Source organism: Callithrix jacchus, chromosome 5 (genome assembly GCF_049354715.1).
Source record: "Callithrix jacchus isolate 240 chromosome 5, calJac240_pri, whole genome shotgun sequence".
Lineage (NCBI taxonomy): Eukaryota > Metazoa > Chordata > Mammalia > Primates > Cebidae > Callithrix > Callithrix jacchus.
In genome coordinates, this window is record NC_133506.1 from 160370309 (window position 1) to 160385390 (window position 15082).

Below are 15082 nucleotides of genomic sequence, written 5' to 3' on the forward strand. Positions count from 1 at the left end.
AATACATCTAACCACACACAAGATTTGGCTGACCAGCTTCTGCATTTGGGTGGGTTTGGCCCACTGTGTAGTCCAGTTCCTGGCCCAAATCCGGCTCTAAATCGATCACTTCTTGAGGCTGTGTTGTTCTTAACTTTGCAGCTATTGCTCAGAAGGTCCATGTCTAATCCCGCTTCTCAATAAATTAGAGGAGAAAGGGATTTTCTTTCTGCATCACAAAAACTAAAAACCAAAAGCCCCATTAATATAGCCAATCTGCACCAATACAGTGGTAAATATTTTGCTGGAAATTTAAAGAATTTCTATAACATTCTATTCTCTGAACTATGTTTTCTCCCTGTCTAAATAAGCTACAGTTTCTACCTGCTAATAATTTCAGCAGGGCACGGAGGTTTCACCTCTACTAGTTTGAACTCACTCCTTGACTGCTGTACCGCAGCCATCTAGCTGGGCTGGGGCACTGACTGGCCCCCATCTTCCAGGTATTTGTCTGGAGTTTCCTTGAATCTCGTATCCTTTTTGTACTACCCAAAGCAATATGAGCATTTCCATTTTAAGACGGCTGGGCTTTCATGAACTTTCCTCCACATTCCTCTTGTCAGCTGACCTGTTGTCAGTAATCAGTAAGTAGCATGGATGGTCAGAGCTCAGGGCCTTCACTGCCTCAGTGATAAGTGATGGCCCCCTGGTCCCACTGCCTCTCTTAATCTGTCTTTTTCTCATTCCTTTGTTGCCTACAAACCCATGGGCGATGTAGGGCTGGCTCCCTACATTCTGGTGCCCAGCATGGGGCTCATGGATCCCTATGTTCTGGCACGCAATGTGTGGGGCTCACGGACTCCCTACAATTAACCATATTGGTGCTATAGTGCTGCAGAACAGCAGAAGGAATTCTTCCTATCCAGCTGTAATTCTGTATCCTTTACCCAACCTGTCTCTATTCTCCCCTCCCCCTTGCCCTTCCCAGCCTCTAATAAGCACAGTTCTACTCTCTGTAAGTCACTTTTTGTAAAGTCAGCAATTTATGGCTACAATTTATGGTTTTACAACCCTTTAATATGTTTTAAAGTATTCTGGTTTATTTTGTCAGAACTTTGATTGCCTTTTACCCCATTTTTTACTCATTTTAATTTTTAATTCACCTTCAGCTAAGTATTAATGTTCTGGACTGCGTATAATATAGAATGATATCCAACAGTACAGGGTGTAGGTGAAACACATTAAGTATCCAACAATTTATGGATTACTGAAGTAAATTATGGCAAGTTACAAAAAGCGTAACCTCAGGTTGGACATGGTGGCTCATGCCTATAATCCCCGCACTATGGGAGGCTGAGGTGGGTGTATCACTTAAGGTCAGAAGTTTGAGACCAGCCTGGCCAACACGGTAAAACCCAGTCTCCACTAAAAAGACAAAAATTAGCTGGGTGTGGTGGCGCATGCCTGTAGTCCCAGCTGCTTGTGAGGCTGATCCAGAATTGCCTGAACATGGAAGGCAGAGGTTGCAGTGAACCAAGGTTGCACCACTGCGCGCCAGCCTGGGTGACAGAGCCAGACTCCATCTAAGAAAAAAGAAAGCATTTTTTCCCCCTAATTTTGGGGGAAAAAATGGCATATTTTTATATGTATAGAAAAGAATTTGAAAGGATGTGTATACCAAAGATATATGCCAACAATGGTTCTGGGTTATTATTATGGATGTTTTATTTTGTTTTGCTCATGCATATATTCTTTTTTTTTTTTTACAGTTTCCTATGGAATAAAAATCAATAAAGAAAATTTAAGAGAAAATATGAAATTATCTTCTTGTTGGATATTTAGGTTGTTTTAGCTTTTCGTATAACACACAACACAAGCAATCATAATAAGCTGAAAATGAATTTAAAATTTAAAAATGATGTCTGATTTCAAGATGGTTTCCCTTTTTTTTTTTGAGAAGGAGTTTCGCTCTTTTTGCCCAGGCTGGAGTGCAATGGCACAGACTCAGCTCATTGCAACCTCCGCCTCCTGGGTTCAAGCGATGCTCCTACCTCAGCCTCCTAAGTAGATGGGACTACAGGCACGCACCACAACACCTGGCTAATTTTTTTGTATTTTTAGTAGAGGTGGGTTTCACCATTTTGGCCAGGCGAATCTCAAAGTCCTAACCTCAGGGGATCCACCCGCCTTGGCCTCCCAAAGTGCTAGGATTACAGGTGTGAGCCACTGTGCCTGCCCCCACCTTTTTAACATACTACAATAAGAGCAAGGGACAGAAACACAAACTCCATCTGAAATAAAACTAGGTCACGTATCTATGCCCAGACATGGCCTATAAAGACAGAAAGTGGATGGAAGAATAGAAAATGACTTAGCAGATGGAAGGAAGATGAGACTTAACTCCCTGTAGAGGGAGATGCTGACCAGACACTGGCTAATTTGCCCTGCTAAGTGCCAGAAAGGCTCAGAAATAGAGACACCGGGTATTTCAGAAGTCAGGCTTGAGAAGCTGGGGCTAAATACAGAAAGTCTGTAATAACAAATAGATCCTCAAGTCTCTTCCCTCAATCTGCAGAAGGCAGGAGGTATATTCCTGAATAATTAAATCAGGAAAGTTCTAGACTTGGGACTAGGTACAAGGGAGGACAAGTGTGGAGCATGGGCCTGAAGACAAGAGGATTAAGTAAAAGGCTACTATTGAATGGTGAGATCTTGACCTTACTCTCAGCTGTATCCTGGAAGACCCTTCTCAGGAGAAAACAAACTCACAAGAGAAAAGATCTACAGACACAGACACCTGGGGGATCCTAATAAAAAGCTGATTAATCCTCCAACCACCCTACAGTGGAACTCGCCAGTGGGTATGTGGGTAAGTGCACTCCAAGCTTTTAGAACCTGACTCTTAAATATGTATAGACAGCCAAGAATTCCTAGACATTTCTAGCATGAAAGTAAGACTGGCTGAGTGCAGTGGCTCATGTCTATAATCCCAACATTTGAGATGCTGAGGCAGGCAGATCACTTGAGCCCAGGAACTGGAGACCAGCTTGGGCAATGTAGAGAAACTTGGTGTCTACCAAGAAAAAACTCCAAAAATTAGCTAGGCGCAGTGGCAAGCGTCTACAGTTCCAGTTACCAGGAAGAGGGGCGGGAAGGCGTGCTGAGGTGGGAGATCACCTGAGCCTGGGAAAGTCACAGCTGCAGCGAGCTGTGATCACATCACCGTACTCCAGCCTGGGCAACAGACCGAGATCTTGCCTCAAAAAGAAAAAAAAGAAAAGTAAGAATGAAACAAAATAAACTCAGAGGAAACAGAGACTGCAGAAAGCAGAAGAGTACTTCAGGGAAATGAATATTAATATCCTTGAGCAATAAAAAAGAGAAATCAGTATCAAAAATAAGAAAAAATGCTACGAAAAAAATTTTGAGAACACGAAAGAGCACTCAAAAGTTAAAAAATATAATTTCTCTTAAATCAGAAAAAGGGTAGGAAAAAGAACTAAAAAACAAAGTGACAGACACTATGAGAAAAAAAGGATAAATTCAAGAGGTCCAATATCTAACTAATAGAAATCCAAGGAAGAATAAAGAAAATATTATGTAAGAAATTATTATTATTACTACTACTATTATTATTTTTGAGACGAAGTTTCACTCTTGTTACCCAGGCTGGAGTGCAATGGCGCGATCTCGGCTCACCGCAACCTCCGCCTCCTGGGTTCAGGCAATTCTCCTGCCTCAGCCTCCCAAGCAGCTGGGACTACAGGCACGCACCACCATGCCCAGCTAATTTTTTGTATTTTTAGTAGAGACGGGGTTTCACCATGTTGACCAGGACGGTCTCGATCTCTTGACCTCGTGATCCACCTGCCTTGGCCTCCCAAAGTACTGGGATTACAGGCATGAGCCATCGCGCCCGGCCCTATGTAAGAAATTATTAAGAAAGTATTTCAGAGCTGAAAGGCATGAGTCTCTAAACTGAAAGCAACAAATATAAGGAATGAAAAAGATTTTCACTGTTCTAAGGGGAAATGGTCTCCAGCAAGTGATCAATGAAGTGTGAAGTTAGAGTAAAGCTATTTTTTCCTTGAAGTAGTTGCTGGGAGGGAAAAGCTATTTTCAGATCTCCAAAGCCTTGTAATATTTACCTGTCACAAATCTTTTCTCAGGAAGCCACTTAAAGATGAGCTTTGTTAGAATGACAGAGTATGTAATCCCAGCTACTCAGGAGGCTGAGGCAGGAGAATTGCCTGAACCCAGGAGGCGGAGGTTGCGGTGAGCCGAGATCACGCCATTGCACTCCAGCCTGGGTAACAAGAGTGAAACTCCGTCTCAAAAAAAAAAAAGATAGAGTAACAAAGAGAAAAGATGATATGGAACCCAAGAAATGGGAGGATCCAACACAGAACAGAGATGAAGGGAACGTCCCAACTGCTGGTGACCAGGACAACCCCTGTGCAGTGCCCGGGGGAGCAGCTGGTCCACACTGGAGCAAGAAGATAGCATGCTCTGTCAGAGAGTCTCCAGAGAGCACTGCAGTGACTTCATTTCACACAGCCTTTGGAAGATGTAGGCAGACTCAGAGTCAAAGAAAAGTAAGCAAATGGAAAATCAATGAGGTCATTATTAACTCTAGGAAATGAAATCACAGGACTGTATACTAACGGGCTCAGCATCAAACACTATCTGTTCATTATATGAAAAGAGTGAAGATTAATTTTGCCAAAAGATAAATATTTGAAAGAGGAAAGGGGATATAAAAGGGGTAACATTCTCATCTACCACATTAAGACGTAAGTATGTAATCTTTATACTTGGTTAGAAGAGCACTGTTTGCCTATTATTTAGAAATACTGATGTAATTACCAGAAGAAATAACTAAAAGAGGTTTGTTTTTTGTAGCTGGAGACGTGAGCTATAAGGATTTAAAGTGGTTATCTCTAGGAAGTGGGAACTGAGGGTAGAGGAAGTGGGAAGGTGGGAATGAGTCCAGAGGACCGCTAGTTTTTTTGTTATTGGATTTTGCCATTAGACTTTTAAAATAATATACATTAAATGTAAAAATTAATTTTAAAAAGAAAAATTAAGAAGTTAAAAAGGTTTTTAATCTGAAAAACGGTAGGAATATTTAAAATCACATTACAAACCACAAAACCACCTGAGTTTGCCAGGATTACCAGTATTCAAAATAAAAGCATTAGTGCAGCAAAGCCTAATGGAGTTAGCCATCAAGCTACAGGTGACAGAAGATCCACGGCATTGGCCCACCCAAGGCTACTTCTGTGTTTCATTTGTATTTAGGCAGAGGCACCTCTGGTTGCTCACTCCCGCCCGCATACCTGGGAGCTTCCCTGAATAGGTCTGCTCACTGTCTGCATCTTGTCAGAAAGGAAATCTTTCCAAACCGAAGGGGAATATGAACACAACAGACATCCCGATCCACAATCCCAGTGACATTTTTAAAGAGCTGTGCAGGGAACCAGATACTCACATAGGACGATTTCCTTCCAAACTCTGAGTAAGATGGGAAAAATGGTTAAAAGTACAAAGCCAAGGGACTTGCTCACCTGTGGGGATATGGACAAGTCTGACGGCACTATCGGTTGTATTAACATGCTGCCCTCCTGCTCCTCTGGCTCGAAACGTATCTATTCGCAAATCCTTGGGGTCCAATTTCACATCTACCTAGAATAGAAGGCATGGCATTATTCTACACTCCGGGAATTCCTTAGTACAAAACTGATTCCGAGATTTTTCGAATAAACTGTACCCTTTTAAGATAAGTCATAGCTATTAGCCTAAGAGAAGCAACTTATACCAAATAAAGGGCAATAAACTCCCCATTCCAATAGGATGCTATTGTTTGAGACAGGGTCTCCCTCTGTTGCCTGGGCTGGAGTGTAGTAGCACAATCATAGCTCACTGTAACCTCAAACTCCGGGCCTCAAGCGATCCTCCCACCTTGGATTTCCTGAACGCTGAGATTACAGATAGCAGCCACCCCGCCTGGCCCTGGGATGCCATTTTTAAGCACTGATTTAGGATGTTATGAGATCACCGAGTATGCAATCTTTCAAAAGTTTCATCATTCATCACCCCAAAGTAAATGTTAAAAAAAAACCCAAAAATATATAAAATACACACATATATATTATTGATTCGCACTATTGTCAGAATGTCTATTTGCAAATTTACCTACTCACTACAATTTATTTGTATTCTCAATTCAATACCCGAGGCACATCCAGTCATTCGCAGACATGCAGAGAGCAGTGAAAAATGTGAACTGCTTCACACTTGCGTACTACCAGCTGAAGTAGGACAAGGTAACACCTGCCTTCTTACTGCAGCTCTGCTACAGAGACGACCAGAGAACGGAGGTGTAGGGGGCACAGGAGAGCAGTGCTCTGGCTCTGGGGCCAGTTGGACTGGGTTTGAATCTGAACTCTAGCACCTGTTAGTGGAGCTGCATCAGGCAAGTCACGTGACACTCATGAGCCTCGTTTTCTCTTTTGTAAAGTAGAGAGAATCTACCAGGATGGGTTATTTTTAGAATTTAAGATTATGATAATGAGTTCAGTATGTGTTTATGTGTATGTCCATGTATGCATGGACTTAGCTAATTTTTTTTTTTTTTTTTGGAGACAGGGTGTCACTGTGTTGCCCAAGCTGGAGTGCAATGGTACAGTCATAGCTCACTGCCACCTTGAACCCCCGGGCTTAAGCAGTTTTCCTGCCTCAACCTCCTGAGTAGCTGGGACGGCAGGTGTGTGCAACCACACCCAGCTATTCCTAATTCTGATTTAGCAAGTACTGAACCATTACTCCCAAGTGGTTCACTATCTATAAATCAGTGTTTGCTGTAACTTTACAGAACATAACTATTAGGAATAGTGAAAATCAACTTTATTCATGGATGTGTATGTTTATTAGTGGATTGAAAGGTGGCTCCCAAAAAGATACATTCCTGTTCTAACTCATGGAACCTTATTTGGAAAAAGGGTCTTTGCAGATGTAATTAGGATGGGATTGTCCTGGATTATCAGAATAGGCCCTAAATCCAATGACAAGCGTTCTTATAAAAAGTAACTAGAGGAGACAGTAAAGAAGACGACATTGTGAGTTTGGAGAGTGGTTTAGTTTCAAGCTGATCAATACCTGGAGCAGCCAGAAGCGGGAAGATGCAGGGAGGTTCTCCCCACAGCGGGAGGATGCGGGGGAGGGTCTCCCCACAGTGAGAGGATGCGGGGGAGGTTCTCCCCACAGCGAGAGGATGCGGGGGAGGGTCTCCCCACAGTGAGAGGATGCAGGGGAGGTTCTCCCCACAGCCCTCAGAGGGGCCCAGCCCTGCTGACACCTTGATTTTAGACTTCTGGCTGCTAGAACAGTGAAAGAATAAGTTACTGCTATATAAATCCACTAAGTTTGTGGTAATTTGTTACAGCAGCCTGTGGAAACTTACATATATTACACACACACACACACGCACACACACACACACACACACACACACAAACAGTTAACAAATATGCCGTTTTTTTTTTTTTTTTGAGACAGAGTCTTGCTTTGTTGCCCAGGCTGGAATGCAATGGCGTGATCTCAGAATTCACCGTAACCTCTGCCTCCCATGTTTAAGCAATTCTCCTGCCTCAGCCTCCCAAGTAGCCTGGATTACAGGCCTACGCCATCACGCCCAGCTAATTTTTGTATTTTTAGTAAAGATGGGGTTTCACTTTGTTAGCCAGGCTGGTCTGGAACTCCTGACCTCAAGTGATCTGCCTACCTCGGCCTCCCAAAGTACAGGGAGTACAGGCATGGGCCCCTGTGCCCTGCCTACAACAGATATGCTATTTTTAAGGGGAGAGCTAACATTTTACCCCACATTCATCATTTCTTAGTATGAATGGCAGAAAGCAGGTGTGACTTTTCTCTTAGAAAAGTAGTAACAGGGTCAAGGCTGGAATCTAACATACTGTTTAGTTGACTGTTTTTTTGTATGTTTCCCCTCAAATGACTGCTACATAGTGAAGAAAAAGATTATATGGCTTTTGTTAAAATATGTGAGAGTTGGCTACCTTAAGACTTAAATAAATACTGAAGAGGTAAGAGTAACGTACCATTTTATGTAGCTACAGTATATTAAGTAGTTACATAGACAGTGTGTGGATATCATACTTGATATTCTCCCAAACGTTACAGAAATGATCTAATGACTTTTGGGGAACTCTGGGTACAGATGTGGCTTACGGCAGATGAAGTATTTTATTTTATTTTGTTTTTCGAGGTGGAGTCTCACTCTGTCACCCAGGCTGGAGTGCAATGATGCAATGTTGGCTCACTACAACCTCTACCTCCTGGGTTTAAGTGATTCTCTTGCCTCAGCCTCCTGAGTAGCTGGAATTACAGGCATCTGCCGCCATGCCCAGATAATTTTTTGTATCTGTAGTAGAGACAGGGTTTCACCATGTTGGTCAGGCTGGTCTTGAACTCCTGACCTCATGATCCACCCACCTAGCCTACCAAATTGCTGGGATTATCGGCATGAGCCACCATGCTCAGCCTTTCTTTTCTCTTTTACTTCATTTTATTTTCATATATGAACATTCACATGGCTCAAAAGTCAAAACCACAGGGTTATCTTCTCCATCCTTAGTTATTCTATCCCACTCCTCCCATTTACCCTCTTTTTGTTTCCCTTTTTTTTTGAAATGGAATCTTACTCTGTCACCCAGGCTAGAGTGCAGTGGCCTGATCTCAGCTCACTGCAATCTCTGCCTCCTAGGCTCAAGCAATATTCCCACCTCAGCCTTTCGAGTAGCTGAGACTATAGCTGTGTGCCACAACACCCAGCTAATTTTTCTATTTTTTGTAGAGAGGAGGTTTTGCCATGTTGCTTAGGCCAGTCTTGAACTCCTGAGCTCAAGTGATCTGCCTGCCTCAGCCTCCCAAAATGCTGGGATTACAGGTATGGGCCAGTGACATGGTGAAACATGGTGAAACCCGATCTCTACTAAAAATTCAAAAATAAGCTGGGCATGGTGGCACACACCTGCAATCCCAGCTACTCAGGAGGCTGAGGCAGGAGAATCACTTGAACCCAGGAGGTGGAGGCTGCAGTTAGCCGAGATGGCACCATTGCACTCCAGCCTGGGCAACAGAGCACAACTTCATCTCAAAAAAAAAAAAAAGGGAGAGAAAAGAAAAATCAAATCCTAAAATGAGATAAAAACAGAAATAAATGAACCAAAACAGTTATCATAATGATAACATAACTACACAGAAAAAGATGATTTCAGATGGTCTTTGAGCATAGTGCTCTGACTATGCATTCTTTTTTTTTGAAACAGAATCTACTCTGTCACCCAGGCTGGAGCGCGATGGTGTGATCTTGGCTCATTGCAACCTCTGCCTCCCGGGCTCAAGCAATTCTCCTGCCTCAGCCTCCCGAGCAGGGGGAACTACAGGCGTGCAGCACCACCCTTGGCTAATTTTTTTGTATTTTTAGTAGAGACAGGGTTTTACTGTGTTGGCCAGGCTGGTCTCGAACTCCTGACCTCAAATGATCCTGTCTGCTTCAGCATCCCAAAGTGCTAGGATTACAGGCATGAGCTACTGCACCCAGCCTGACTATGCATTCTTGGTAGAGTACATTCTAAAGACAAAAATCATAAACATTACTCAGTAGTTTACTATTAGTAATTTGATATTATAGTTTTGGAACTATTTTATATATAGTATATAATAAACCAAGTAAACATATTAAAGGGATTAGAAAATAAGATTTTTTATATTGGAGAGATGTAAATATAAAATGTAGTAAGTTGAGAGGTGAAAAAAATTTCCGAAAAGTTAAATTTGAATTGGTAGTAACAATATGAAGCTATGATTTCAAAGCATGTATTTCCTGGCTATATCCTCTCAAAGAGCCTAGAAGTAATGGCACTAACAGTAATAAACATACCTACTATCTAGATCTTGATTTCTGGATATACACTCCTCTAAAATGAACCAGGCTGATTCTAGGTCTGAGGCAGGATAGTACAAAATGGGCCTGGGAATCTAACTACATCAGAAAGCACAGATGCACTCACAGAATGATGCTATCATTTCAAAAGAACAAAAGGGGTGCCCTAGAAAGGCTACTATGGACCAAATCTGGGACTATTTGAACATAAAGAAGACTAGGAACTATAAATAAATGAATTAAAATGTGAATCCATGAATCTATAATGAGGTTAACAGCTGAAACTTGATATAAGTACAATGGAATCATATCCTAGAGAAAGAATGCAAGAGAGTGTGGGCTAGGAGGTGAGAGGGTAGGAGGGAGGAACGTCCTTCACAGAAGAATGCCAGTTTGTAAATGTAGAAGGAATGAAAGAATTAGAAAACCACCATCTTGCAACCCCAAAGTGAAGAACTGATTCAGGAAGGATCACCAATGGGTGTTAAAACCGTGGATGAAAGGTGATTGGGAACAGGATCCATGTACCCAGAAATTACTTAGCAATTACAAAGGGAGAAATACACTTTTACAATGGAAATATTTCTGTGGTCATCATCTTCAGTAACTACTAAAACTAAGGCACACTGAAAGTGGGACAATCGGCCAGGTGCGGTGGCTCAAGCCTGTAATCCCAGCACTTTGGGAGGCCGAGGCGGGTGGATCATGACGTTAAGAGATCGAGACCATCCTGGTCAACATGGTGAAACCCCGTCTCTACTAAAAAAAATATAAAAAATTAGCTGGGCATGGTGGTGCGTGCCTGTAATCCCAGCTACTCAGGAGGCTGAGGCAGGAGAATTGCCTGAACCCAGGAGGCGGAGGTTGCGGTGAGCCGAGATTGCGCCATTGCACTCCAGCCTGGGTAACAAGAGCGAAACTCCGTCTCAAAAAAAAAAGTCGGACAATCTAGCATTAATGCCTCCTGATAAGATGCAACATGACTATAACTGCACCTATAAGATATTCTCTCTCAAAATGTATAACCTGCATGGAATGGAACATGTAGATACAACTTTCAACATACAGAGGACAAAGGAGCAAGTTAAAAAGTACCATGAACAACCAGAGGAATCCAAAATGTGGGACATTCTTCAAGACCAATGGTCTAGACTTTTCAAAAAGTCAATGTTATTTAAAAAAAAAGTTAGGAGACTGTTCCAAACTTAAAGAAATATAGCAACTAATTGCAATGTGTGAAACTTGACAGGATCCTGGTTAAAATAAAATCACAATACCCAGGTACAGTGAGTGGCATGCCTGCAGCTACTCAGGACGTTAAGGCAGGAGGATCACCTTGAGCCCAGGAGTTCAGCCTGAGTAACACAGCAAGACCCTGCCTCCAAAATAGATAAATAAAAGCTGTAAAAATACTTTCGGGCTGATTAGAGAACTGTTAAATGTACTAGAGATTAGATAATATTACACAATTATGGTTAGTTTTCATAGGTAATGGTAATGAGCTTATGTCGGAGAGTGCCCTGGGAGATGTATGTGAAAGATCTGGAAGGTAAAGTCTCCTGGTATCTGCTGTATCATTTACATACAGTTCATTAAAGAAATGCATACACACATATATGTAGGAATCAAGCAAATGTGAGAAAATGTAAACAACCAACCTCAGGTGAAGCTTATAAAATTTTCATTGTGATATCCTTTCAATTTTCTGTATGTTTTTAAAAAAAAGGGAAAAGAAAAATATAGAGCAGATGGCTGCATTCAACTAAAAAGATTTACGGCCCTCATACTGATATTACACCATTGACCTTGAAATATTATCTGTGGAATTCATTTTTTTTCTTAAGATAAAACATAAGCAACAACATTAAATGAGCACTTTTTGAAAATAAGTGACTTATATTTAAAAGCAAACAAAACAGCTTGGTCAGAATAAGAGGGGCAACTTTGCCTGGGGGAGAGTTACAGATTTCCCATTAGAGACTATAAACTCCAATCCAGCCATGAAAAGAGCAGATTTTCAGCCAGATTCGATGGCTCACACCTATAATCTCAGCACTTTGAGAGGCTGAGGTGGGCGGATTGCCTGAGGTCAGGAGTTCGAGACCAGTCTGGGCAACGTGGTGATACTCTGTCTCCACTAAAACTACAAAAACAATTAGCCAGGCATTGTGGTGTGCACCTATAATCCCAGCTACTCAGGATGCTGAGGCAGGAGAATTGCTTGAACCAGGGAGGTGGAGGTTGCAGTGAACCGAGATCGTGCCACTATACTCCAGCCTGGGCAACAGAGTAAGATTCCATCTCAAACAAACAAACAAACAAACAAACAAACAAACAAACAAAAAACACAGATTTTCCTGGAAGCTGAAACTTCCCAGCACAATACCCGTTGATGTGGAGTGAGTTTCCCATGCCTCCTGCTGAGGTTACCTCGTCTGGTTGAGGAAGGATAATAACCGACATTGTTCCTGTGTGAATGCGCTGCATCCTTGAGGACAGGCCCACTTCAGGGATGCGCTGAACTCGGTGAATCCCACCCTCATACTTCAAATGCTTATAGACACTGTCACCAGAAATCCGGGCAGCTGCATGATGTAGTCCACCTAGGGGGACAACAACCCAGAAATATCAATGAATTCTCCTTTGGAACAGATCAGGATCCCAAATGACCTTAATCTAAGGCCTGACTATGAGCACAGAGCCTGGAGAACATAAAAGCGTGGGAGAACGAGGACCTCTGAAGACGAAAACAAAACATAAAGTGTGCACAAAACTACAGTTTCCCAACGTAAATGTACTAAAATCTAAAAGGAAACGTATTCACATTTCACTGATCAGTTATAGGAGCCAGTGAGGCAACAATAGGAAACATACCAAAATATTATTTGGCTGGGATTACAGGTGTGCGCCCCCATGCCCAGGTAATTTTTGTATTTTTAGTAGAGACAGGGTTTCACCATGTTGGCCAGCCTGGTCACAAACTCCTGACCTCAGGTGATCCACCTGCCTTGGTTTTCCAAAGTGCTGGGATTACAGGCACGAGCCATTGCCCCCGGCTTATTTACTGAATATTTCTAAGTGGATGCTCACTATAACCTCAAACTTAATCATTCAAAAACCATTCCTCATTATTCTTCCCAAATGGCCTCTGCCTCCCAACTTCAATTCTATTGAATGGCATGAATGAGTATCAGTCTTCTCCGCTAGAAAGATTGGCATCCCTGTGGCTCATCTCCTCTGTGTCAGAATAGACTAATGGGATGTAGTACAGCTGGATCAGACAGACTAAAATTTAATCCCACGATTGCCATTACTTATTGTGTGGTCTTGGATTCCTTACTTACTCTCTGAGCCCAGACCCTCATCTGTAGAATGAGTTAGTAATACCTATCTCACAAGGGTGTGAAGTTGTGCACACAAGACACACTGGATAAGCAACAGCCCCCGCACGTCCACTTACTTAGCAAATTACGCCTGTTCCATCCTGTGAAGGTCTCTGACACGGAATCCTCGTCCGAATTCTAACTCTGAGTCATATCTGGATTAATCTAATAACCGCTTTGCAGTCTGCACCAAATCTTGCCTTTTCCATCCATCTACCACACTGTTGTAAATAATCTCCTTAAAATATGTATTTTATTAAATCATATTCTTATCAACACAATGTTCAACAGCTTCCTATTGCCCATCAATCAAAGCTTTCCAAAATCTACCCATTGAAACCTACTTCAGAGATTACTTCCCTGACCAGCTATGGGTAAACTGGCCTCCCCACTGCTTTACCCACACACCAAGACCTCTCCCACCACCATGCTGCTGCTCAGGTTGTTTCTTCCCTCTGCTCTCACTGATAATCGCCTTTCCTGATCATGGGTTGTATCTGAAATCTGTACCAAGTACAACTTCCTTATGCGGTATGCTGGTTCTCGTTTCCCTCTACTGCTCAACTGACATTATTCCTCTCTCCCCACTTTGATAGTTTGGGGTTGATTACTGATGACTCCTCTGTCTACTATGATGTATCACTGTGTAACCAAGCAGAGGAAAACTTTCAGGTGGATTAAAGAAAGGGACAAATGAAAGAATTATTATCACGTTTTGAATCAACATGCCTGAGTATTTAAAGGTAAAGAACTTGCGCTGTTTGTCTATGTTACATACATTTTTTTTTTGAGACAGTGTCAAACTCCTGCCCAGGCTGGAGGGCAGGGGTGTGATCTTGGCACACTACGACCTTTGCCTCCCAAGTTCAAGTGATTTTCCTGCCTCAGCCTCCTGAGTAGCTGGCACTACAGGTTTGTGCCACCATACCTGGTTAATTTTTATATTTTTAGTAGAGACAGGGTTTTGCCATGTTGGCCAGGCTGGTCTTGAACTCCTGACCTCAGGTGATCCACCCACCTCAGCCTCCCAAACTGCTGGGATTACAGGCATGAGCAAAAGTGCCCAGCCATTGTATCAATTTTTATCAGCCCAAATAGAAGTTTTTTGAAAATAAAAACAAATGATTAACTTTTTCTGCATTCTCATAAAAATCAAATACATTAGCCACTTAGTTTAATTAGTAATACTTTCTTATATTTATTTTATAAATAATAAAGTTATTTAAAGTAAAAACCTTAATATACCTTTGCATTCAATAACAGAGAAAAATGATTTTGAGGCAAGACAGGTATGTAAGTTCCTCAGGGGAATTTTCTCTAATTCACATATTTCTTCCTAGGCAAATGCTTCCCTCCTTCCCACTCTCTTCTTCCAGCTAACAACCCTACTATAATAGTAAGACTCATGAGCCTATGCCACAGTGTTTAGTAGATACACACCAAAAGTTTCAAAAATGAGACAGTATGGTTCTAATCAAGAGCAGAGGTAAAATAAATTTTAGTATTTCCTATGGACAGAATCCTCAATATGCCTACCATAATCTGCTGGTGTATAATTCAGAAGTTCAAATTGCCAGTGTTTGTAGCACGAATAATTCTGGTACATGTCAAATATTTCTCGGGTAAATTGTTGGCAGATGTCACCTAAAAGAAAATAGAAAAAATATTTAGTCAGAACAAATTTCTGAATCCCATCCTTAAGACTAAGTCCTTTAGGAAATAAAGAATCACTATTTCCAAATTTAAATACATTTAA

At 41.8% G+C, this 15082-nt stretch overlaps 1 protein-coding gene across 9 annotated transcripts in view; it reads right to left on the reverse strand.

Moving 5' to 3' along the window:
• Nucleotides 1-15082, reverse strand: part of MTRF1 (mitochondrial translation release factor 1) — a 32686-nt gene that overhangs the window by 7725 nt on the left and 9879 nt on the right. For all 9 annotated transcript variants that reach the window (XM_078370917.1, XM_078370914.1, XM_054254982.2 and 6 more), the window contains 3 exons: nucleotides 14863-14970; nucleotides 12374-12546; nucleotides 5547-5664 (listed from right to left, as the gene is read on the reverse strand). In XM_078370917.1, coding sequence (XP_078227043.1) covers nucleotides 5547-5664; nucleotides 12374-12546; nucleotides 14863-14970 — 399 coding nt within the window. The remainder of the gene's footprint in view (nucleotides 1-5546; nucleotides 5665-12373; nucleotides 12547-14862; nucleotides 14971-15082) is intronic.